This window comes from Myotis davidii, unplaced genomic scaffold, assembly GCF_000327345.1.
Source record: "Myotis davidii unplaced genomic scaffold, ASM32734v1 scaffold1149, whole genome shotgun sequence".
Classification (NCBI taxonomy): Eukaryota; Metazoa; Chordata; class Mammalia; order Chiroptera; family Vespertilionidae; genus Myotis; species Myotis davidii.
In genome coordinates, this window is record NW_006300370.1 from 466606 (window position 1) to 493806 (window position 27201).

The window sequence follows — 27201 nt, forward strand, 5'->3', positions numbered from 1 at the left end:
CCTGGCAGGAAATTATAAACCTCGCCATAGGTCTCCCGTGAGCTGGCAGCCAAGCAGCAGTCCAGGTTGAAGGACAAAAATAGCTGAGGACACTGAAACCATGTTTTCTGAGGTTACTGACCAGGACAGACATACTGCATACAAAACCTCCACATATCATTACCATGAGAGCAACCAGACACATCACTGCATTTTCTTTTTCAGAACCACAGACAAGCTGGTCTCAACAAGCAAGTGCTGCTGTGCGGGGAGGGAGGTCCACACAGTTGTGAGCATGTTCTCTGTAGTCTAAAGGGGTAATACGGCGTTATAACAAAGAGGCCAACATTTAAAATCAAGCAGCCACCTCGTTAGAAAGGCAATCTGCCAGCGATGGAGGCGGCCAAGAGACCTGAGTCAGATACGACTTTATCCATTTCTTATAAAAAACATTTCATGCCCTAACCGGTTTGGCTGAGTGGATAGAGCATAGGCCTGCGGACTCAAGGGTCCCAGGTTTGATTCCGGTCAAGGGCATGTACCTTGGTTGTGGGCACATCCCTAGTGGGGAGTGTGTAGGAGGTAGCTGATCGATGTTTCTCTCTCATCGATGTTTCTAACTCTCTATCCCTCTCCCTTCCTCTCTGCAAAAAATCAATAAAAATATATTTTAAAAAAAACCAAAACACATTTCATGTCCACTTTGAGCCTGGGTCTAAGTCCCAGGAAATGAGACATACCCAGGTCCGTGCCCAGGCAACTCACTATGCTGATCACACAGGGGGTCCTATCTGTGTTTTCACACCACCCACTGCCAGGTGGTCTCAGTCTACTACCTCCTAGGGATGCTAGGGAAGTCAGTCACGGGGAAGGGTCAAAGTTTGATGTGATTTTTAAAAATCCCAATGGCACCTAAAAAGTGAACCCCCTTTCTCCCATGCTGGCTCAGATCGTGTCTAGTAGGGGAAAGGACTTTACTGCTATGAACCGTTGATCGGTGTGAGGGATGCAGTTTGCATACTTTACACGTTTTCAGATCTTCAATATGGTGTGCTAAATATCACTCAAACATCGAAAAGGGTTCTAGGATAACAGAGGAAAGCGTGTCACATGGCATAGCATCCTGTCTTCCCATTTCCTGTGTCAGATGAGACTGACGTGTCCCACTGCAGACTGAAGGCTGCGGTCCATCAGGGCCAGCAGGCTCGCTGACCTTCCTACCCAGGGACGGAGAAGTGTGTACAGACCAGAGACACAGTCGGGCAGGGCGTGGTGTTTCCGACTTCACTGACATCTCTGACCAGTGGCTACTTTTCTAAACTTTCGTATCCTAATCCCTAAGAGGCATGGGTTGTAGTAAATGAAGTTCAGAGCTATCATCCTGAAATGTTTATTATTTCTGAATAGCAGCCATGGGAGGGCAGCACCCAGTGGGGAACATGGAACTATTACTTCTTGGGGGAAAGAAGGGAACACAGAACAGGCTCCTGAAAGCCTTCTGTCCAGGGCCACACCTGATACTTGGCTGCCACTGCCATGCCACAAATGACACCACACTCACCTCCACACAGTCTCAAAGGAGGGGGAGGAGCAGGGTCCTGGTCCCACTTGGCAGGGCGTGGGTGGCGGAAAGGACAGGGCGAGTTCCTCTCTGAGCTGGCTGAGACTGTGGGTGACAAGGGCTGCACTCTGCCCTAGCTGAGCCACCCGAGGAGAGCAGGAGTGAAGTCTAGAGCACGGTGAGCAGAGGGCCCCCAGGACTTGCCAAGGAACTGTGGGGACGCAGGGGAGGAGCCGCGAGCACTCCAGGGAGATCTCTCCGATGCCCCATGGAGACAGGTGACCTGCCGTCTACCCCCAGGGCACAACTTCCTTTGGGGCAGTATTTCCACAGTCTACGTGGCACTGACAAGTCCTAAAAGACAGAGCACCGTGTCCTGAGCAGGAAGCTCCTGCAATAACCCTCTACTTGGGGGTGAGACGGAACTAGGCCAGTTTTGATACCAGAACACTGAGCCATGAAGACGTGTATTCCTAAGGAGCGCATCCCTCACCTTCGCACACTGGGCAGCACTCTCCTTCGGGCACGTAGTACCTCTCGCAGTTCAGCTCCCCGCACTGGGCAGTGAAGCAGATGGCGACGCCCCCTTGGCATCGGCAGAACCGACACTTGTCCAAGCGAAACATGTCCCCGTCGTTATACTCCACGTTGTTGAATACGCAGGCTGGCTTTGTTTCTGGAGGGAGTTCAAACAAACAGGCAAACTCAGAGTCCCTTCTGAGCAGGGTTCTTTTATGTTTCTCAAATAGCCTCTAGAAAAATCTGTCTCTTAGCAGGGGGTTATAACGCCATGAAGATTTGCTAAACTCGATGTAATTTTATGTAACAACAATAAAGCAATGTAAAGTAAAATGCACAAAACACACTGTCATCTTCTTTGCCCTGAGAATAGAAACTCCCCTTAGGGAAATCTACACTAATTCCCCCCCCCCCCCCCACCCGACACACACACTTGAAATAAAGGGACCATGTGGCCACGACACTCACATCACCCATCTGTGTATTAAAGGGATCATTACACTTGTTTTGTTCAACCATGCTCTGCCTCAAAAATTTACCTAGGTCTTTTCAGAGGCGATATTCTTCTGCCCCTTCCATGTTCTTACCTGTGTTCTCTTTTCTCTCTATGAGGCGAAGGAATTTGTAATTTTAATCGTACTTGGCCTTTAACAAAACTCTTTCTATATGCATTACTTTATGCATCCCAGTAACAAAACCTGCTGTTACCCCAAGTTTGGAAGGGAGGAAGTCCTAGGTAATTGGCTGAAGTCACACATTTAGCAAATACAGCTCTTCATTTGAAACCCTGTGGACGTTCCATTGTGTTTCAAGGCTGTGTTCTGCTAAGGACTCTCATGTCCTGCAGGCAGAATTCTCATCATGACAACAATGATTCAAATTTTTTTCTCTGCCCTGAAAAACTCACCCTAAATTCATTCCTTACCTCCAATTCTGGGTGACTTAAAAGAACTCCCACCAGACAAAGATATCACAAGAAAAAGAAAACTACGGATCAGTATTTCTTGTGAATATAGACACAAACATCCACAAAAAATACTAACAGACTGAATCCAGTGACGTATAAAAATGATTAAATAGCACGACCAAGTGGGATTTATTCCAAGAATGCAAAGTTGGTTTAATACCCAAAAGGCTATTAATAGAGCCTGGCATGTCAACAGAACAAAGGACCAAAAAATCCATACAATCAACTCAATGACACAGAACAATCACTTGACAGTATCATATACCTTTCATGATAAAAACATTCAATAACTTGGGAATAGAAGAGACCATCCTCAACCTGATAAACAGCATCTATGAAAACTCACAGCTAATGTCATACTTAGTGAAAGACTGAAGACTTTCCCCCTAAGATCAGGAATAAGACAATGATGTCCACTCTCACCACTACTACTCAGCATTGTATTGGAGGTTCTCACTAAGGCAATTAGGGAAGATAAGAAATACAGTGGGGCCTTGACTTTTTGAGATACCAGCTATCTCTCCGCAGATTTTTTGCATTGAGTTGTTAGAGTAATTTGAGTTAACGAGCTCCTTAACGAGCTCGGTAGGAATGAATTAAACTCGTAAGTCAAGGCCCCACTGTAAAAGTATCTAGATTGGAAAGGAAGAAGAACAACTCTAGGTGCAAATGACATGATCTTGTATCTAAAAAAAAAAATAATTCTAAGGAATCTCCTAAAACATTATCAAAACTAATTCACAACTTCAACAAAATTCCAGGGTAAAATTGCAACTGAAATAAACTGTATATCTGTACACTAGCAATGAACAATCTGGCAATGATGTTAAGAAAACCATTCACAATAGCATCAAAAAGAATAAAGTATTTAATAATAGATTTAATAAATGAAGTGCAAAACTTGTACTCTGAAAACTATAAAACATCGTTTAAAGAAATGAAAGAAGGCTTAAACAAATGGAGAGACATCCTATGTTCATGAATTGGAAGATACTATTGTTAAAATGATAATATTCCTGAAACTGATCTACAGTCAATGCAATCCCTATCAGAACACACACTCGTTCTTCTGCAGAAAGTAGAAGCCAATCCTAAAATTCGTATGACAATACAAGGGACCCAGAATAGCCAAAACAATATTGAAAAGAAGAACAAAGTTAGAGGACTCAGACTTTCTGATTTTAAGACCTATTACAATGTTAGAAGACTCAGGATTTCAACACCTACTACAATGCAATCAAGGTAGTGCGGTACTGGCGAAAAAACAGATTTATAGTTCATTGGGATTAATTACTTACATTTATTGACTTTTGACAAGAGTGCTAAGACAATTCATTGAGGGAAAGAACTATCTTGTCAACAAATGGTCCTGGGACAATGGATATGCACATGGGAAAAAATGAGAATGAACCACTATGAATCACATCGCATAAAAAATTAACTCAAGATGAATCATTAGAGCTATGATCTTCTTGTCACAGCCACAACTATAAAGTTCTTAGAAGAAAACAGGAGAAAATCTTTGTGACTTGGGAGTAGGCAATGGTTTATTAGATACGACACCAAAAACACAAGCAACAAAAGAGAAAAGAGAAAAAGAGTTAAACTGGATTTCATCAACTTTTGTGCTTCAAAAAACACCATCAAGAAAGTACAAAGGTAACCCACAAATGGGAGAAAATATATGTGAATCATATAAAGGAGTTGCATCCAAAATATATGAAGCACTCTGATAACTCATCAATACAAAAATAATCCAAACTGGAAAACGAGCAAACATTTGTATAGACGCTGTTCCAAGTAAGATACAGAAATGGCCAACGAGCACATGAAAAGATGCTTAACGTCACGTCATTAGGGAATACAAGTCAAAGTGACAGTGAGACACCCCTGTGTATGGTTACTGGCTATAATAAAAAAACACACCAATAAAGCCAAGTACTGACGTGGAAAAATTGGAACTCTCCCACCTGTTGGTGAGCATGTAAAGGGGCAGGTGTTCTGGGAAACAGCATGGTAGTTCCTCAAAATATTAAATACAGAGTTACCATATAACCCAGCAACTCCACCCCTAGGTGTGTGCCCCGGAGAAATGAAAACATATACCAACATACAAATGTTCACAGCAGCATTAGTCACAAGAGAGAAAAAAAAAAGGGGGTGGGGAGCCTCCATGCCCACCATCTGATGCATAGATAAACAAAATGCGGTCTATATCCATACCATGCAATATTTCTTGGCCATAGAAAAGAACGCAGTTCTGACACATACTATGCACACGAATGAACCGTGAAGACATTAGGTGAAAGAAGCCAGTCAGTCACAAATGAACTATTGTATAAACTATTTATGTGTAATGCTCGTAAGAGGCGCATCTACAGAGCCAGAAACATGGATTACTAGTTGGCTAGGGCTGGGGGCTTTGGGAGGAACTGCTAATGAATTCCCCAGCGTCGGGGAAAATGGGCTGACGGAAGTGTTTTAAAAATTGATTGTGATGATTACACAATTCTGTAAACACATTTAAAAATAAAACCACAGAATTGTACAACTTCACTTAATGAATTGCATGTTACGTGTTTCAATAAATCTGGAACAACAAAAACCCTCCCAAGCTGAGGAACGTCTCCTGCGCTAACACGCCCTGCTTAATAAGGTGAGAAAAACCGGATTATGATACACACATCTCCCACGGGCTCATCTGTCCAACATCATTTCTTAATACGTCACCTCAAATGCTCGAAACACTCTCACTGCTTTTGGAGTATATTTACATTTGTATGGTACTTAAGGACAATGACTTTCTCGTTTATAACAATCCTGTAGAGAAGACAGAACAAGTATAAACAGCTATGTCTGCAATGAGGAAAGTGAAATCTAAAGCGATTAGGTGACTCGCCTGAAGTCACCTAAGTAGTCAGAGCTGAGCTGTGTGTGTATGTTGACACAGGTTGTGAATGTGTTTTACCTCTTCCCCAGTGCTTGCTGGATGTAATATTTCTTTTTTCAGAAGATTAACGATATTGTAAAAGAAATCGTCTCTTGGCTCAGAATTCATCTTTATACATTTAGCCACAAAATCTGGGCTGAGATAGGAAGGAACTAGGCAGCAAGGTCGTAAGTTCCAAAATAGGGGGTGCTTTTACAATGAAATCTGGACGCTGGGGGTGTGGGTGGGGGCCAAGTACCACACTCCCACACAATGCTGAGCATCCGATCAAACGGAAGAAAAATGTTTATCAGCCAATCACTAGTTATTACCTAGTTGCATCCATCAACCGCATCTACCACGTGAAGCCACAAGCCTGGGTGTAAGATTTGAAGTTGGGGGGAGAGTCTGGCTAGGGACACAGCGGTTCCGATGAAGCTATTTTTACGGTGAGGCGTGCAGAAGCGTAAGCAGGAGGGTGGGCTGATGTGCAGTCTGGGGCAGTCAGGTTTCACTAGTGAACGCCCAGAAAGCCAGGGAGTGGGGACTAGGAGGCGTGGATAGTCTCCAAAAACACGGCCTAGAAAACACGGTCAATTCCTTAGGACAAAAAAATAACAAATCACACAGCATAATGACATTCCTGTTTGATGCTGAGAGATGGATAGAGGCTCTTCAGGAAAGTGCATGCCCAAGAGGCTGGCTGTGGTCTCTGAGGAGCAGCAGCCAGTCCCGCCTTCACCTGCCCGGGAAGGGTGCGAACTCAGCCAGCGGGGAGACATGGAGAAGATCACAGCCTCTACGAGAGGGCCACTTAAATGGCTGCGGAGAAGAAAAAACACTGCGAAGAAGGAATTCGCTATGTCATCTGTACTCTTCAGCACAGAGATGCATACCAAGCGTCTTTGTAGCGACTTTTCCTGTTCCGTGTCTGCCCAATTAAATGTTGTTTCCCAGTTCCGAGATCCCCTCTTCCCTCTTTAATATATTCCAGAACTCCGGAAGGAGAGCCAGCCTGGTGGTACTGACTGTCAATAACCTGGACTGTCTGCCAAGTCATGCTGATTGGCAGCTGGGGAGAGAGATATAATTTTAATGAAGGGGAGGCTGAAATGCAGAACTTCGTATCAGCAGTGAATAAATCCAAAGGGGTACAGCGCTGCTGCTTCTCTTCAATCTCCCAGCAGAACACCGCTAGTGCCTCGCCTCTGCTCTCCTTGCCTCTGCTCTCAGCTCCCTGGGGGTGAGCCGACCAGGAAGCCAAGTGGGTGGACAGCACAGGCCAAAAGTGGGACCACTGTGTTCACAGAGGAGGAACCTCTGAGCATGTCCCTGAAGGTCAACAGCAAACAAACACTCACAAGGACTGGGTTCATGGATAAAAACCTTTCCCCCCCTATGGGAGGAGGGAGTTTGTGTGCTGGAGTACACCAAGCAGGTATTGTTTTGGGATAGGGAAAAAGGAGCAATACTTGTAAAGGACTGCTAAATAGTGTATCACTCTTAAGCAACATTAGCTTGATAAGGTCCCAGGAACAGGCTGGGCACTCAATACATGCATATGAGGTGGACTATGTTCTCTCAAAATGCCATATGCTTTCCATGACTCTGAAGAGTACGTCCCCAGACACATTACTGAGCATTACTGCTATACAGACGATGGTTTCTCAGTAGATATTTTTGCACTAATTTTCTTATTAACAGTCTTCAGGTCTGAGTTTTCTAGGCCCAAGTTTTGCAGGCGGGTCACGCTGACTGGGTAAGGTTCTCCTGTGATGGCTCCGTTTTACGTGGTAATTTCTGAGGCTGGAAGAGTCAGGGATTAGCTATGACTCTCAAACCAAAATGTTCTGTTTTATTTAGATTGTTGTCAGGCACAGTGGACCACTGGTCATATCTCAGGCACCAAATGGTATTTCACATTGGACCCCTGAGATTTCCAATCCTAATGCCCCCAGGGATGAGAGGGGTGGGCCAGGGTGGGACAACAGGTGCCCTGGGACAGAATCAAGAGCACATACCCCTCTGAGGAAGGCGTCACTCGGCCAGGTGACAGGTGATGAAAGCTTGTGTGTGGGCTGGAGCGGACACAGAACCGGTTTTTGAAGGATGTCTGGGGTTGCTCCACCCCGGCTATGAAAACCATCCTGTAGGTGATGATTTTGATGATTTCTACGTTTACACAAAAGCGGCTCAAGCACACCATCTGCTCCTTTGGTTTCTAAACAACAGGGCACTCGTTCACCAACACCCCGCGAGTCCTGCCTTTGGCCCTCATCGGAGAATAGCATTCACAACCTGTCACTATCTGGTTGGCAACCCTCCCGGCCTTCCGCCAAAACCAAACCAAAACAAACCAAACCGCAAAGGGAGGTGATGTTTACAGAGGATGTTCTGTCCATCTATTCGTCCAGGCCAACGTTTTCGAAGCTTAGGAGCTCTTGACTTCTCTGTGACCATTTTGTCATCTTGTGTTTTCACACACAAACAATAAGATAAGCACGTGGGTCATCTGGAGGGCAGCTCGGGAACGGAGCACAGCCCTATGACCTCCGTTTCTGCATGTGGGTTTGCTACAGTGAGTCACCCGCCGCCCTCGGAGCTGGGCTCGTCCCACCTCCACTCCTCCGTGCTGGGGAAATCTCCAAGTGGAGAGACCATGCCACAGGCATCTAGGTTCCAGCTGTGTGTCCAAATGATCCCCTAGAACTGCTTTCCCTGAGCTGCGTTTTCCTAGTTTGCGTTTGTGTTTTATTGAGAAGAGCAGCCACAGGAAACCGGTTTCTGTATTGGTGTTAGAGCCACAGAGCACAATACCGACGGCATCGTCTCCAGTTCCCATGTGAGGAGAGTGCGGCCCTGCCCCGTGGCCTGACTCCGTCTCCCTTTTCACTGTGGCGGCCGGGAGGTCGGGAGCCTGCCTGACGCTGAACTCCAGCGGCTGGACAGGTGGATGCTCACGGCCTGCTTACTGTGGGTCCTTTCTTTTTGCCCTTCACTTTCAACCTTTATGTACTAACCTGTGTGGTTCCGATTCTCTTTTTCACTCATATTTTACCACATCATTGTACCTGTTCTCACTGTGAAGTTGCCTCAAATCCTTTGCGTCTAAACAAGGCTTTACATACACACACACACACACACACACACACACTAGACTTCTGCTTTTCTAGGTGATGATAACAAATCTCTGATATGCAATATCCTTTGATGGTAAACTTACGACAACAGTAAGAGTTTCCGGGGGCACTAGGTGGCAAATAAATAAACATCCACACCCATACGAGTATGTGTGTTTACGTGTGTATGTTGTGTGCGTGCAAGGCAGGTGTGCGTAATGTGCTTATATATGCCTAAAGAAGTCAAAGACGGATTCTGAGACAGAATGTCCTTAAACAATACAGTATTATAGTTTCTACTCTCATCTACAAATGAATGATTAATAGAGCAATAGTGACACTGATAGCAGGACAAGAGATGAGACGAAGATCATCCAACAAGCTCATGACGGCAAGAAAGAGGCGCCCTGGAAACACTGTAACTGTGCTTTGTCGTCTCAACATCATCTCCTGGCAGATGGCACGACCTGTTCCTGAACTCAGAGCCCTATAAAAAGTGAGGCTCCACACAGGGCAGGCCCTGGAGATGAGCCCAGGCCCCTGAGGTGGGGATGTGGTCACTACCTGTCCGAGTCATATCGGAGCGAGACGTAACGTCCACATCCAGAGAAGAAAGGCATGAAGCTTGGGTTCCTACACCCAAGCAAGGAAAGAAGCAAGGCCATCCAGGGGCCACAACAGCAAACTGGGCACCAGAGCTGGTACTTCCAGTGGACAAATGACTTAAGCTTCAAGTGTAGGGCAGAAGATGGAGGACCCCCCCAAACGAACCCCTCCGTGGGCTGGCATTAAAACAGCCCCCCTCTAGAGGGAACTAAGATGGTCTGAGTCAGATCACTCATGCACCCTCCCAACTAAACCTGGGTGCCCTGCGTGAGGCAGACGGTGTGCTAACAGCCCAGATGTGAGGACAGACTGCAAGGACAGACTTCCGGCCTCTGGCAGCTCGGGTTCCAGAGTGAGACGGACCCACACTTGCAGGGTGGTGAGCACATCTGAGATGCTTGGGAGCCCAGGGTCAGGAGCTACTATTTCCATCTCAAATGGTATGACTTAAATATTCACAGAAAAGCACCTACAATCCATCAAACCACAGTGGCACCAGAGCAAACAAGTCTGCTGGGCCATTTGCTGGTGTTTAGCAGACACTACTCCTGGCTGCATGGCTATGGAGAAGCATCGAGAAGAGAGGGATGGAGGTCTTTAGGTCAGGAAGCTCACCTCACCTTCTCTACTCCCTGGAATGTCCAGGACAGTGTCTATGGATGTGAACAGGAGGTGGGAATACAAAATAATAAGACTGCTTGCTCTTGAGGGACAATTACAAGTGCTTCACATGTAAAACCTCCATTTAGGGTCATTCACTCCATTTTACAGATGTGGAAACTGAGGTCGTTTGTTCTCTCTTAACCACAAAGCCATCTTGCAAGTATTTCTTCAAAGCAAAACAAAACAACATGTGACCACTGGACTAAAACACTACAGGGCGCAAGGGAACAAGACTCAACTATCCTAAAACCTTTCTTGTGGGGGAGGGGAGGCTTGGGAGAAGGGCGGACAATCTTCTGAGCTGATTTCTTATGGGCAGGCGTTGGTATGTTTCAGTATGTGCAATTTTGTTGCATGTGTCCCAGTCCATCTTCATTTTCCTTGTTAAGTCTAGGTACTGATGAAGCAATGCGCTATAATTATTGACGTGCCAGTTGAGTTTCACTCTGTTTCTTCTGAAAATCTTGATGGAGGGGCCTGGGTTAGGTTCCCCTTTTTCCCAGCATCTAAATTCAATGAACGCCCTGTCCCCAAACACCGAGCCCTCTCACGCAAGGTGGAAGGGAGAGGAGGATTCTATTTGAAGGAATCCTGTGACCGGAGAATCCTATTTCTGGGCCACAGGACGCGAACTGAAAGCAGGCCAATGCCAGTGAACAAGCCCCAGTCAGAGATGTCCTCTCTAAGCAGAAAAATGTGAGCCTGGGGGAACAATGTCTTTTCTGTTTCAACCTGCGGCAGCTCCCCTGGGGTGTCAGTTCCATCCACTGCCTCCTGGCAGCCATGTGATGAGGGGAGGATGACAGGAGCAATATGATCACAGGTTCTATGATCATCTTCTTTTTTTTAAATCCTAAAATTGCCATGCTCCTGAAACTGCAGAATATGACAGCTCCGTGCAATGTGCTATTACATTTCCAAAATTCTCTTTCTGATGGGTGGGATGATGATTCCCTAATGTCCCTTACCGCTCGCTGGGACCATAACCAAGCCTCCTTTGGGAGGAAGTGTCTGTCATCGAGTCCCTGTGTATATCCCCTGCCATATAAAAGGCAGAACCGGCTGGATGGAACCCTCCCTCCTCCTCCAGCACCAATGTCCACGCTCCGAGAACAAGAGACCCCACGTACCATTAACACATTCAAAGACATCACAGCACTTTCCAGGAGTCCCATCGCCACGGGAGACTATGCGGGGAACGGATCCCACCTCACACACGGGGAAACCACATAAGCCAGAGAGACACTCGCATCTGAAACCAAAGAAAAGGGAAGGAAAACCCCATGAATAAACAACAACACAGAAGTCGGGAGACCACAAAGTGGCTGTGGCCAGGGAACTCCACGGGCTGACCCTGCTCCTGTGGATCCGGTGTCACTGGGGAGGGGGGAGGCAGGAGGGGCTCCAACATAATTTGCATTCCAGAGAACTAAGACTCATCTACATTACACCCAGATTTTAAATGTTTACCATTTTGACAGAAATATTCCTAAATAAATGCATGACTTCATTTCTTCTTTAACTAGACCAGCATTGAGCATATCATCTTGCTGAGGACTCAGGGCCATTGTTATGGGCATGCATTGTGTTACCCCATAAATCACCGAGGCCCTCGGTCACCGCAGAGCTGGGCTCCCCAGTGCCATGCTGCTGCTCTGTTGCTGACCTGTAGGTATTTCCCAGAGATTTTTCTGGCTCTCCTTTCAACTATTAAGTTATTGGCTTTCCAGTCTTTTTTCTTTTCTTTTTTCTTCTTCTGTGTATCTAGTCGCACCCTCGCCGCACTAGTTAATTTGTAATTGTGTCTAACAGAGGAAACAGACCCTCACTGGAGGCTCAGAAGCTCTTTGTATATGAAGGGCCTGAGCTTCTGTAAGTGGGCTTTGCAACGCTATTTGGAAGAGGACAGTCTTAATCTGGGGTCTTCTGTGCTGTGTGTGCCGTTCTCACTACTTGCACGAATGAGGCGCTCGAGGGCCTGAAGCTAGCTCAGCGGGCTCGCACCCACGACTTCAACGCTTGCTGTGAGACTGGCCTACACACAGGAAAACAGCGGCAGGTAAAAATCAGAGGAGAAAGCCCTGTGGTCCACCGCCTGCTGGTCTGAGAGAATGAAACAGGAGGCAGGAAGAAGAAGCGCACAGCAGCAGGGTGTCAGGATGCGAATGTGATACAGCAGAGGAGCAGGGAGCCCGGCCCTGGGATCTCTGGGGGGCGGAAGTGTGGTCAGAGGGTGGAGAGAATGATGAAGGGGGTTCCCAGGTAGACGGAAGTGAAAGGAAGATCTCCTCTGAGAAGACACCTTCCAGGAAGTGTGTGGGTGTTTACATAAGGTGGGGGCGAGAGGAGAAGGTAAGGCTGCCAGCAGGGAGGGACTATGGGCGCATTCATGAACTCTGGTTGACCCCCTTCTTAGGTAAGTGACTACTTTGCTCATCTATCGTTCTTCAGATCTCTAGTAAATTAAAATATTCCTGGAGTCCGCGAGTACCTCAGTATCAGGTCCAGAGGTTTAACTGCCTTTCTAGTGAACTGCAGAACTAAAAGGAAACAAATGGAAGTTAAAATCCGCACCAAAGACCATGAAAGCCACTGGGAAGGTGTAGAAGACCAAGGCCGGCCTCTCAGGCTTCTTCCGTGGGGGTGACGGCTACATTGGATTTCTGGGAGAAGCGGGTGTTAGACAATTAAGGTTTTGCTCAATGGTATTTCTGCTTATGGTTTACAATAAATGTCTGCCTGTTTTCTGTGAGTGGAGCTGGGAGCTCTCGAAGTATAATCTGTCTTCCTACAGGACAATCACCTACAGGACCGAGTCGATTCGAACTGGGCTTTTAGTCCCCAGTAGGGTTATCCTTTCGTCTTTCATTTTTACACGCCCAGTCCCTGCAGCATTAAGCACATAACCATAGCACTGCAACAGTCCAGTAGCAATAAACTGTTTACATTAAAATAATGACATAAATTGTAATCATTGGGAGGCCCTACCCAGATCCCACTATCTGGATATGATTACAATGAAAGATTCCTGCAAGGACAGCTGGGATTCACATTCTCGCCCAATCATTCTAATTTAAACTCCAAAGAGCATACAAGCAACCCAAAAAATGTGTCTTCACCTGTTGTCCTCAACCCTTCAGTGACCTTCCTACTGAACAGTATGTGCCCTTATGTGCCTGGCTCTCTGCTAGGCTGTCGGAAATCGCACCAACCCGAGAACCATGACTAAGTGGCTCTGCGTCTTCTCTTTGCCCTTTAACATCTGATCCAGGTCCCAACATTCAAGCATCTCTTGTTTTCCTAGAGACTCGCCTCGGTTGTCCGGGTGTCGCTAGCATGTTTCAGAAGCCCCGACGCTGTACAAAACTGCCCTCGAAGCCACTGAGAAAAGGGAAGCCCTTTTGCTGAAGTTTCGCTTCTAAACCAGAGTGAGTGCATGTGAAAGGTCCAAGGACTCCGTGTCCTGGCGTCTGCTTGCCGGCCTCCTCTCCGCACCTTCCCCTTCTCTGCATCTCCCTTGGCAAACTCTCCCTATCTGTTGCCTTCTTTTGACTTCTCACAGCTTCCCCCAAACTTGAGACTTTGCAGATGTTAACGATCATTAGCCCCTTAATATAGAAAAAAAATTCTTGAGAAAAGGTGAAAGTCTGGGCTCGTGGCAGATAACTATCAAGCAACTAGCTCTGGGGTTGAAACGTTATGGAACAGCCAATTTTTTGCAGGTTGAAAAATAGCTGAATAGCAATTTCACACAGTTCAGCAGAATGCAGCGGCCATGAGTTACCTTATGTCTACACTCACTCTGTCAGATAACAAATGGGGGACGTCACCGGGACCCTCATCTGCCAAGGAAATTTATTATGTCTACAAATTAGAGGGGGGGCAATGTATTCTTTAAAAGGCTTTAATAAAATTATCCCAGAGTCTCTGGTTTACCGGCACGGGAGGTAGGCAGCTTCCCTTTTCCTAATGAGGCTAGGGAGGCACAGACCACCCAGTGACCTGAAAGTGAAGAAGACCTCCTGTCCTGTGTTTTCCACGAAGAGACTAGATTTGTTTCCAGCAAGTCATGAAAAGGAAACGCTGAATTACAGAACTGAAGCATGCAAACTATACCCTGTCCTCACCACCTTTTTTCTTCAGTTTTCTTCTCTTTTTTTGCACTGCCCTCCCCTCCTCCACCCAATCTTCCTCCTACCTTTTATCCCAATGGCTGAATAAGAGCAAGCAAGAGGATGGAGAAAACGTGGATTCGTGGGAGGGACAGCAGACTAACTCGAGGAAGAGACACTTATTAAACTGATGTCACTCCTTATCCTTCACTTTTGAAACCCTCCCTCTCTCAATGTCTAGGCTCTAACTTGGTCCCCACTCACCGAAATCTCTCCTTTCCCAAAACTATGCCATATCCATCCTACGGCTCAGCGCGCCTGTACTTTGTAGTCTAACATCTTCAATTACTCCTCACTTGATTGGTCAACTTCTCAGCCTTGCATTCAACACCCTCAGGCCCACATACCGTTTTCCCCAATCTCTCTCTCCTGGTATTTGTCTTCATTTTCCTTATGCTACAGCCACACTTTTATTCTCCAAACCAGCCCAGGCTGCACTGCTTACCCAGTCCACCACCACCACCCCCTCCTCTCCAGCTGTCTGTCTAGAGCCCATCTGTCTTTCTAGGCCAGCCGCAAAGAACTCCATACTTTTTCAAGGCCCTCCTCCCACTGTTTTGTGGTGACTCACATAATTCATCTTCCCACAAGCTCTCTTTGGATCTACCATGTAGGTTCGTTAAAGAAATACTTTTTAATGATGAAACAGAACAGGAGATGAGTAAAAGGGGGACAATATTAACTAAATGAAAGAAAGTGAGAAGGAAAGCGGTGAGATTTCTATACTGTAAAAAAATAAAAGGACACCAGCATGATACCTTGAAGCAGAAGTGCTGAGAGCTCAAACGAATTATAAATAAATAAAAAAATTTAAATAACAGCTTTGAGATGAAACTCACATAGCATAAAATTCGCCCCCTTTAAAAGTGTGTAATTCGGTGGATTATGTTCACAGGGTTGGGCAACCATCATCGCTACCTAATTTCAGACCATTTCCATCACCTCGAGAAGAAACCCTGGACTCTCCACTGAGCCTCACCAGCCCCTGGCACCTACTGTTCTATGTTCTGTCTTTATGGGTTGGCCTATTCTGGGCAGTTCCTATAAATAGACTCATACAATACATGCGCTGAGGCCTTTTAAACAAGAAGGAACCTGTATCTGCAATCTGCCAGAAAATTCAAGCCTCTAACATTCACCTCAGTATTAAGATAATGACCAATCAAGGTGGCATATCAATAAATGTTTGCATAATGTAATCACAGCTGCAGCCAGGCGGATTGGTTAAGCTGTCTTTTTCTCACTCAAACAGGTCATGGATTCAGCTCACTGGGCATCCGAGTGCCCAAGAACAATGATGAGCAGCATTCAGACATCATCTCGGCCCCTAGAGGGCACTCCCTTCCTTAGGAGGCTCTGAGAGGCAGTGCACACTTATGCTTCATGTCGGTTGCTCCCTGGTCTGCACAGAGTCCCAGGCAGGCCAGAGGCCAGGGTCCTGGCACAGCTTACAAGGGGCTTCTAGTCCAGCCACTCCTTATCTCTCAGCTTCGGGTTCCACTGGTTCCTCCTTATGCCCCGCAGCTGAACAACAATGGCAACATGCCATTCACTCCATCTACCCTCCCCTGCCCCGTATCATCCTGTACCACAGCTCAGATGTCCACACGCCTAAAATCCCCGCCTCTTCTTCACCCCTGGTGAATTCCACACAGCTTAAGACCCCCTACTCTACAAGGCCAACTCTGATCAAGGAGCAGCCAGGCTTAACTTTCTTCCCTCCTCTGACCTTCAGAAGTACCCAGGGGTACTGAACTCTTGGAGTGTACCTGCTCATCCCACAAAATCAAAATCCTACTTTTTTATTCTCCAAACCAGCCCAGGCCGCACTGCCTACCCAGTCCATCACCACCACCCGCTCCTCTCCAGGTGTCTGTCTAGAGCCCATCTGTCTCTCTAGGCCAGCCCCAGCCCCCACTTGCAGAAGAACAGTCTTTGTGTTTAGCACTCTGCTGTCCCCCTTTTACTCCTGTGAATTCCCTTAGCGCCAGGGACAAGTCTTTGTCATGTAAAGGAAAACATCGAATGATCCAGGCATCCAAACAATAATCTGGAATGAATATTTTTTTCATGGCTAGTAAGTCAGAGATTAGACCATGCATTGGTTTTACAGTTTTTATTTTTATCAGTTTTAGATGGCAAGCTGATAAGTACATCAGTGTGTGGAGGGAAAGACTATGGAATTGGTCTGGAATGCGGACAGCAGAGTGCTAAACACAAAGACTGTTCTTCTGCAAGTGGGGGCCGGGGCTCCAGAATCTGCCTGTATAACAAGCTCTCCAGGGGATCCCACTGGAATCTAGGACCAACTTTCTGAGAACTGACTCCTGCCGGTGCAGGCTCTCAGTCACCGTAGCTGAATTGGCACCTTCCACTGGGAAAAGCCAAGGTCAACTAGTTTGAACATCTTAATGAGAATGAGGATTTGGAGCATTTGCTCTCGATCATTTACAATAAAGACTCCTTCCTGTGAGTCAGGCGCAGTAAAGAAAAGAACAACTTAATTTACTATCCAACACAATCACCCCTGCCCCCACCCCCGCCACACACAGAACAGGGGTGACTACTAGCAAGCCACTTAAACTCTGGGATGCTCCGTGTTCTCAGCCATAAAACGAGATGGTTGGATCACAATGAGCTTTCTTCTAACTATAAAATCCCACGGTTCTCTTATTGCCAACCCCATTCCCATCACTGCCACGGTCTGATTCTGGCCCATCCATTCCTACTTACTGCCTGCACCCCGTCCCTGGAGCAGACCACAGCCTCATGCCCCATGCTGATCTCTTCCTGGCAGCAAGAGCCTCAGCCTTCACACCCAGCTCAGAACGGGCCTTCTCTTTGAAGCTTTCTTGGTCTTTTCTTTTCTTTCTTTTTTTTGGGGGGGGGGAGGGAGGCGGGAAAGTATACTTACACAGACACTGTGTAAGTATACTTACTTAGACATCCACTGTTCTTTCTTCTTTCCTATGAAAGAAGACCGAGCTATGCAGGAGAAGCAGCAATATGCCCCACATACTGTCTCGTATCGCTAGGCTGTCTTACCTAACCAAGTTAGGGCTTCATTACTAAGTAGAAGAATCAATAGTTTGTTTTGCCAGAAGGACGAGAGAAACCGTGGAGGATACTAAACTATAGGGAACTGCCAGAAGGGGCCGTGGGGCAGAGGAGTCCTCTTTGCTACTCCCATGCCATTCATCAAAGCACAGGGGCGCCCTGGAATGTGCCCTCGTGGGGGACGCCATGCAGAGCTGATAGTAAAATGTTATTCTAACATCCCCTACAGTTAACTCCTTGGGTAGAGGAGGAAATCTGGAAGCAGCAAACCATCAGACTCCTCACGTTCCCCAAGCACATCCAAATCCCTGCCCATATCTGGAGAAAAAAATGACCCTGAGAGGTCCTCTGTAAACGATGCCTCCCAACACTGGCTTCATCCCATGTCTGAACTGAGTGCCTGAGCCCTTCAAAAGGGGAGAACCAGTGCCCATAAATCAAAACCACTCTTCATATGTGGGAGGTGAGGTCTTCTTCTCATCAGGAAACAAGGATAAACACAGAATTAAAAGGGCAAAGTACTTGTACTACTAGGATTCCACACGGTGTGTTAATGAAATAACTATCAGGAACAGAAAGTACACTGACACATAGAACATCCCTATTCTGTAAAAAGTAGCTCCAACTTTACTTAAATCTGATGTACTCTCTCTCTCTCTCCTAATTACATTTATTAACTCTTTCAGGAATGTATACGCTTTTAAAAAGAGGCTGCAAAGAAAACATCCCAAAAGAATGGGTTTCCCGCCCGAGGGTCCAACTACCATATGGAAAACTGTATTCCTCCCCACGGAGGTTTCTTCGGGTTATACTTTTTCTCATGTCTCCCCAGGGGAGATTTACTACTAAGTCACAAACCTCCTCCCCCTTTGCTCAAGCTAACTCCTAGATGATCTCTCATTTCGCCCACTCAGAAATGGTGCGTTCTTCACTTTCCTTTCAGTCAACAGCAAAACCCCTCTGCATTTTTGGGTGTTGTTATATTTTTTTCCTGGGAAGCAGGGGAGAGGGGTGCAATTGGAGGATGTGCTCCACTACAGGGGAGGTATAAATTGAGGCTATTAAAGGATGTCCCAAAATTCACGCAAGAAGTAACTTTGATAGAAAACACAGGTTTATAATGAAAATTTTTTAATTTTTTATTGATTCATAAAGTATACACTATAGGGTTATGTATGGAATAGCATATCGGGTAAATGGCCTCCACGGAAAACACGGCTGCTCAGGAAATAACAAAAGAGTGCGTATGTGCCAGCAAAGCCGTGGAGGCCATTTACCCGATATGCTATTCCATACATAACCCTATACTGTATACTTTATGAGTCAATAAAAAATTTAAAATTTTTCATTATAAACCTGTGTTTTCTATCAAAATTACTTCTTGTGTGAATTTGGGGACACCTTTTAGGTAAAGTGTTCCTTTGTGTTTCCAGGCATTAGTAATAATAACAACGCTCTCCTCTTCCTAGCTGTGTCAAGGAGTCGGTGATTACAGCTCCCCGCTCCAGGCTAGGATGTGGCGCAGGAAACTTATGCTAAGTTAAAAGCAAAAGTGGTAGAAACTGTAGGAAAATGGAAGTTGCAAGCCCACATGGTTCCTGTAGGATTTATAAAATTATCTTCTAGAACCACGCCCCCTGGTAGTGGGTGTGGCAACGAGAAAGCGATGACACACACTGCACACACTGCCCTGCTGCCTGGATGTGACCGGCTGGGGAAGAGAGCTGGGGACGTTCCCAAGGACTCAATCCTGGTGGCAGGAAAACCAGAGGCATAGAAACATGGCTGAGAGGACTCCCAGGGCCCCGTGGAAAGAAATACGGGACACCTGAGACCCGGCAGGCTCCCTGAACCCCACTCCATTCAGCCAACAACCTGTTCACGACCCAGTCCCAGCAATGAGCTCTCAGCCTTTCCTTCCTTAGGCTGTGGTGGGGAGGGTGGAAAGGGGCAGGGGAGAGGCGCAGGAAAACCAGTCAGAAAAAGGAGGGACACAGTGTGCTCTGGGAAGGAGGAGGAGCGGGTTTGGATGTGGAGAGTAAGTTTTAATAGAGGAACATGAGGCATTCTCTGTTCGGAGCCAGGATTGCCGACTGCACGAGAAATGAGAAACGCATGCTTTGGGATGTGGGGTTCACTAGCTGTGAGCACCCATTTGCTGAGTGCAGACAGGGCACTAAGCTGCATGGCGGCCGGGGGCACACAGGCCCTGCCTTCCCTTCAGGGAGGCGCTGAACACATAACCACAAACGGGGGAACAGTGGGATGTGGACTATCCCACCCCCTTCCCGGGGCCAGCGAAGACCACCACCATGACGTCAGGACAACGCGTCTATTTGAAAACGTGAGCGAAGCGCTGCTGCCTGGGCTGCTAACGCTCCTCCAGCGCCTGCTGGGCCCGCAGGGCTGAAGCAGCTGCCTTTACCCGCAGGGCTGAAGCAGCTGCCTTTAAGCCCGTGTCCGCTTGGGCGCGCGGGGCTGCCAAGCCCCGGGCCTCTCATCCTGGTCATCAGTGCAGAGTGAGGACGCTCCGGCCTCCGGTCCCCGAGGGAAGGTGCATCCCCAGAGTCCTGCTCTGCTCCCGGGACTCGCCCTTCCACGCCGCCTCCTCTGCCTTCCCCACCTTTCCTGTGGGGACCACCTCTCAACACCTGAACACCACCACACAGGGCACCACTCAGCCCGCTCCTACTCATCACCTGGTTCGCCTGAAAACGCTGTTTCCTGGCAGCGCCTCCAGGGAGACCGCAAACTGCCCCCCTCCCCCTTACTTGTTCACCTGGGCAGACGGGAGGTGGGCATTCTCCAGGCTGGCCGCTGGCGAGCAGCCCCACGTGGTTCTCTCCTCTCTCTCCTACCCATTGCCTATGGGGGGGAGAGGGGAGAGTCCAGAGATAGCACTCTCACATCAGCCTTAGACTTGAGCTCTGGCCCCTTAGGAGCCACATGGCCTCGGGCAAGTTACGTCCTCTCCCTAAGCCTCAACTGTACCATATGTAAAAGCCAAGGTCATTAAAATATGTCACAGGGCTGCTATGTAGATGAAATAAACGGATACGTGCAAAGCACCTCGGACACAGAAGCACTCAACGCCTGCTAGCTGTTTCATGTAATTATAAGCTGGACGGCTTCATGCCTATGCGGGAAAGGCATTTTCGTCACCCAGACCTCACCCGCTTTTTGGAATCCAGTGACTCTGGCTCCCGCTCCCCTTCACCGCTCACTCCGATGGCCACAACGCTCTGAACTCTCTCAAGTGGAACATCCTGCTCGCTGATCACATGGCTCACCCTGTTCTCTCATCCGTGTGCTCCCCCGCACTGACTCCTCACCCTCACGGCACCGGCACCTCTCCTCCCCAGATCCTTCCCTTTCTCCTCAGTCTGGGCCTGGTCCGGAGTGTACCTCCTTAATGAGACAGCCCCAAACCCCTGGGGCTTACCTGAACCACCATCTTCATGATGCCTTTAAACGTCCTGCCCCTTTAACCTGCGTTTGCATCTGGCCCCTTGAACCCCAACCCTAAGTTAGTTAAGCCCGGAGACGGCAAACCTGAAGTCTGCAGGAGCTGGGCAGGAGTCCTGGAGCGCAGAGCTACTCCAGACAACTCAAGAGGGTCCCTGCTCCAGGGGGCATCACTACTCCTTCCACATAGAAACTAGATGGGCAGTGTTACAGCTATACCTTCCAAACGCTCCAGAGAAGCCAGATTTTCAAGCAAAGCCTCCCAGTTTTTCAGTGTTGATGAGTAATCTAAAGATGCCCCCCCCCCCAAAAAATAGGCAAAAGGAAAACATGTTGGGGGGGGGGGCGCAGCACAGTCAAATTCAGTCCCAAGGCTGCCAACTGCAAATTGCGACTCAAACCAATGACCTCCTCCTCTGTGCTGCCGGGGGCTGCTGGGGAGAAGCACACGCCCAGCAGTAGCTGTCCTACGTCCTCAACACTGAAGTTCCTCACGTCAATGGCAAACCTCCACTCACCCCGAAGGACCACCTCTCCAGGACGCTTTTTCTGACCAGAGGCCAAAGATAAACAGCTGATGCTGTGTGGACCCGTGCACAGCAGTGTGAGGGGCACAGACTGCGAAGTGTCCATCAAGTGGGGAGGCGTGGGGGCGGAGAGGAGGACATTCCGGGAAGAGGGGAAAACCTAGTCAAATGTACAGAAACAAGCAAGACTGCAGTGTGTCTAGACTGGAGCAAACAGTTCAGCCCACCAGGAGCATATTAAGTTGGGAAGGGGACTGGGGGGCCTTGTAGAGGGGCTTGCAGGGGACGTGGCTAGAGAGGTTGGCCAGGGATGGCTACTAAGGGAGCCTGCCTATCACACCGAGAAGCATCTTTAATGGAAAACATCTTAAACAAGGGATGCAGTCTTGCAAAGAGGAGGTCATCTGAGGAGAAAACGATTGTCATGAATTTTATTCTTCTTGAATCATGAAGATAGGTGGGATTAGAATGTCTTAAGTCGCAAAACATATTAAAAGTTTAAAAAGCAATGACGCCAATAGCCTAGAATGCCCTTTCCTCTTTCTCCATCTGCCGAACTCTGACTCATGCTTAAAGATTCCGTTCAAAAGTCAAAACTGACAGTTTTCCGAACGGGAATTAATCTCCCTTTGCTCTGTGAGGTTACTTTCCCTTTTTGCACACTGCTACTTCTCAAGCATGTAGCAGTTTAAGTACTGGTGATTTATACATGTTCGCCTTCCCTTTAGACTGCAAGCTCCTTCACACTGGTGACGACATCTTAGTCCCAACAGGTAGTACAATGCCTGGCACAAGATAAACACTCAAAAATGTGTTCCCTGAACACACCAAAACCACTGATGGTAGGACTTGCCGCAGATGAACTGTCTATAAATGTAATTAAAAGCATATGTTATTTACCTGTATTAGGCACTATATAAGGTGCATCCTTACCATCAAAACCTACACAATCTACTGCAGGGGTCCTCACACTACGGCCCGTGGGCCACATGCAAATACAAATATTGTATTTGTTCCCGTTTTTTTACTTCAAAATAAGATATGTGCAGTGTGCATAGGAATTTGTTCTGAGTTTTTTTTTTAAACTATAGTCCGGCCCTCCAACGGTCTGAGGGACAGTGAACTGGCACCCTGTTTAAAAAGTTTGAGGACCCCTGATCTAATGTCTTAGGAAGTGTCAAAAGATTCTTCAAGAAACCCTGGTCTCGCTATGGAAATCAAAGCACTTGATCACGTCATCACAAGAGCCATGAGATACAACTTCCTTCCTTTCCAAACAAGGGCAAAGTCAGGAAGACAGCATTTAAAAGGCGGCCGTCTGTATGCTACGCTGACGGAGCATGAAGTCCAAGAGAAACTAGCTGCCTTGACCTCCAGGGTCCCGGTTAAGTGGTTACATATCTACTGGGCGAACAGAACCCCAAGCCCTCTACAAACTGTGTCTACACAGCGAGGAGGAACCCGGTCACTCCCACCCAACGTAAAGGTGCAAATGAAGAGTGGAACACATGCTGTGGAATCTGGGGGTGCGGTCGGCATTTTTAGAAGAAGGAGGATTTTAACATTTTAGGTTTGCTTATCTGTGATGTAAACAACTTCCCAATACACTTTTGCAGAGCTGTGTGGCACCGTGGTTCTGGTGGCCTGTGCCACGAGGATGATAACATCAACGGGGCTGGGCAGGGTTCGCACGATCCATGCGGTGGAGTCTGCTTTCCGAGTTTCCCGCAAGTGTAATGGAATTCACAGTCGAGTCTTTCAGTGACAGTCAGCGGGCAGGTATTTAGGCTCTGGTGACGGCCAGGCCCACTCAGACCAAACTGTAAGCCAATGAAGGCAGAGGGAGAGCCCTGAGTTTTGTTTCAGGACTGAAGCCCGTATAAAATAAAACTGTACACTAGACGCTGGTCAACCTCACGGTGAACACAGGCCCAAGGCGCGTGGGAAGGAAGCGCAGGGCTTCCACATATGAAGCAAATTACTGACAGATTAACGTCTCTGCACGGGAGACAGTTCATCTCCAGCGGGCAAGGGCTCTACTTCTAGGAAAGCATAGCTTCCTCCATCTGGGGATACGTCCAATAACAACATGGAATTCCTACAACTATTTTGTTTTAAAAACATCGGAGTTTAATATAGACTCTGGCTTTTTTAGTTATGAGATGACTTGCTCTTTTGGGCCAAAAATTACTGTGACAGAGGGCAACAGAATAGATGTTCTTTTCTTAGTTGAGAAAGAAGGGCTTCGAATACATTTCCAAACTTTCCCCCGGCATGTGTTTAAAAACTGAGAGAACGCTACCATGATAGCATGTCAGGAGTCAGAGAAATGGTTCAGATCTGTGCTATGCTAATGCATATTTTACATATTGTATAATTTTACGTGTCCCCTTAAAAGCAGCTGGATACATTATCCAAATGAAAGGAAACCACCAAAAAAGTGAAGTGAATGAGAGAAATTTGCCTACCAACAGACTGATCGTTAAACACAGGAAACAAAAACTATTATTAAGTGCCATCTTCTTTGAGACAAAGTCCTGGGAATGGATGAACATGATAATTAATTATCAGGTTTGATAATGTCCTTGTGAAAATGCATCTCTAGGGCCAATTTCCACTGGCTATTTAAGTAGGTATTATACAAGCAATTCAATCAACTAACATGGTATTAAAAGCATATGGGCCTACAGTACATATTACCTAGTGATCTAAAGAGCTTAATACCATCTCAAAGAACTAGGGTGTGCTCCAGTGCTATGATAAAAAAAAAAAATATCTCAGTTCCAAGCCACCCTCCGGATCAGGCTCGGACATATGTGCCTGGTTGGGCTAATGTGCCCGTGTTCCCAACCCTGTGTAATCCTCAACCCCGTCCCCCCAACACCCTCATAGAGACTTAAACAGCAGAATGATGGGCTGAGGCGCTGGAGATAAGAGCCGACTGAGCAGCTCTGGGAAGCTCAACCACCCAAGTGGAAGTAGGTTAGCAAACAAAGTGAAAGCACTCTTGACACTGTCCCTCCACCACTATTACTCAGAAGCAATGGATGACTCAAACATTACTGGAGCCGAGGAATAAGAAAATCCACCGAGTTCTCAGTAAGATGGGAACTGTGCCATTCTAAGATTTAAAAATACAGGCAAATAGGGAGGGATATGAAAAATTATCACTAGTTATTTCCTGTGTGCTTTTTTTTTTTAGGTCCTTGGTTTCTTACTTTGGACGTAGAGCTGGCATTATTACTTTATGGCTTTTTCTTAAATTCAGGTTTTCTTATTTGGTACAAAGCCACCCATTAATTTTCTTGAGGGCAGACTACTCCGTTGGTGTTTGTTCTCTTATCACTTTCCAAAGGCCTGAAGCTGTTTGGAACTGGCCGAGGTGATATCTGTTAAGCTGTTAAGCTGTCGAGTTCCTTCCAGCCGTGTGCCTCTTATTCGTCGCTGTTCCCCACACCAAGCCCCATGTTCTCTGTCTTCCATGAGGTCCCCCCTGAGCACTTTCCAATCTGCACCCTGTTTTCACTCACTGTAGCTTTGAGGTTAGAGTCATTCCGATTCAACTCAAGTGCTTCTGAAGGGAAGAGACGATCTGCCAAAGATTCCATTCCGCTGGCTTCATCCGGTATGAGTCAACTTCAGGCTGTGAATTCTGGAAGCTCCTTTCCGAAATATCTGCATCCTTCACAAGAAGCAGTGTGCTAGCAATCTGCTAAGATTCCGTCACCAAAACACGGTATCGCACCAAGAAGCCAGGACCGAGGAATGGGAACGAAGCATCCTTGATCTTCCACGTGAAGTAGCAGTATGAACTCGTGCATGTTACAGAGGTGAGTTCCTCCCTGCTGCTCTGGTTGTGGCCTGTATACCTGACATATCCCAGCTACAATGGGGTTGGAATCCTTCCTTTTATCTTACTTCACTTCCTGGACCTAGAGTTTGGAGCTATTATGAAAAACAACAGGGTGCGAGTTGGAAATTGTGTTCTAAGGTGAATGTCTTGTAAGAGAGAAACAAAACTGAGGCTTAAACAAAAACATGGAACTTAATTCAGCAGGTTGCTTTTTGTTTAAAGAGAAAAAGGAGGTGATGGTCCAACCAAAGTTAGGAACAAAGAATCTAAAACTCCTTCCCGAAGGCAATGCTCTGTGTGCCTATGTGTTTGTGTGTAAATTAGTGTGAAATACAGAACACTCCAGTAAGAATGTGGAAGAGCTAAATGAAAAGGAGTCACAGGGAAGAGAGACAAAGACAGAACCTCGGGGAAAGTACAGCTGGTAGGAACCACGTTCTACTGGAAAGCAGTTTCTAAGAGTAAAGCCTTACACCATGAATTCAGCCTTTGGTCAGATCGCCTCTGCATCTGCTCTATAAGGAACTATCTATTCATAGGTATATTTAAAAAACATAACGGGCAATCTACTTTACTGGATTATCACCTAGCTCTACAATTCAACCAGCGCTGATGACTATGGTTTAAATCGTTAGTCTAATCGTTTATTTCATTTTGCCATTTCTAAGGTTTCCTAGTGAAAAAAATGAGAAAAGTAACCACCATTCTTTCATGACTTCATTTGGACTTGCTCCCCTTCCTCTCACTATGCAAATCATGTATTTCCCCATTATCTGTGGGACACTGGGATTTTCTAAAACTTTCCTTCTCCTTCCTTTCCCAGGAGTCTCCTGTTGCCAGCGGCCTGGGTTCCTCCCCGCTAAAGTGTTTGGGAAAGTCAAAGAATGTCAAGGTTGAAGTTACTTTTGCGGTCATCAAATCCCTCCTCTCCTCCCTCTTTCACAGATAAGAAAGCAGACACACAGGAAGTGAGAGGTGTGTCCAAGTTCATGCAGAAAGGGGCCTGGATTCTGGCGCTCAACTTCAGCCAGGTGCTCTCTGCACGGTGCCACGTGATGCGTGGAGGATTCTTTAGGCGCTGGACAGTTTGTTCACATGTACTTCGCTCACAGAGGACAACACAGCAAAGTATAGGACATGGACTGTTAAGCCTTCTGAGTGGGGCTAGGAAGGGGATCAGGCTGACAGGACAGGGCTGCCTGGGGTGGATTGTACTAACAGCACACAGCCTGGTTCTGCCACTCACTGGGCAGGGCTCTTCCTCGGGTGAGGATCCAGCTCTGAAATGGGAGAGCCATACAACCTGCCCCCTGGTGGAGGGGGAAGAGTGTGTGTGTGTGTGCGCGCGCGCACCTGTGTAAGCTCTATGGTTCAGGCTCAACTACATTTCCACTACAAAGTCACGTAGCAGTCAACATTTATCTAACATATCATAGAAACTCTTTAATTCTTTTGGACTAGTTCTTTTATTTTTTTAACATATTTTTATTGATTTCAGAGAGGGAGAAGGAGAGAAAGATAGAAACATCAATGAAGAGAGAGAATCATTGATCGGCTGCCTCCTGCATGCCCCACACTAGGGATCGAGCCGGCAACCGGGGCATGTACCCTTGACCCGAATCTAACCTGGGACCCTTCAGTCCACAGTTTGACGCTCTAGCCCAGGGGTGGGCAAACCTTTCGACTCGAGGGCCACAATGGGTTCTTAAACTGGACTGGAGGGCTGGAACAAAAGCATGGATGGAGTGTTTGTGTGAACTAATATAAATTCAAACTAAACATCA

General features: G+C 47.0%; 1 protein-coding gene across 1 annotated transcript in view; it reads right to left on the bottom strand.

Annotated features, from left to right (window-relative positions):
* Positions 1-27201, bottom strand: part of CRIM1 (cysteine rich transmembrane BMP regulator 1 (chordin-like)) — a 136350-nt gene that overhangs the window by 60226 nt on the left and 48923 nt on the right. The window contains exons 5-6 of the mRNA XM_015572572.1: positions 11474-11595; positions 2034-2216 (exon numbers count right to left, since the gene is read on the bottom strand). Coding sequence (XP_015428058.1) covers positions 2034-2216; positions 11474-11595 — 305 coding nt within the window. The remainder of the gene's footprint in view (positions 1-2033; positions 2217-11473; positions 11596-27201) is intronic.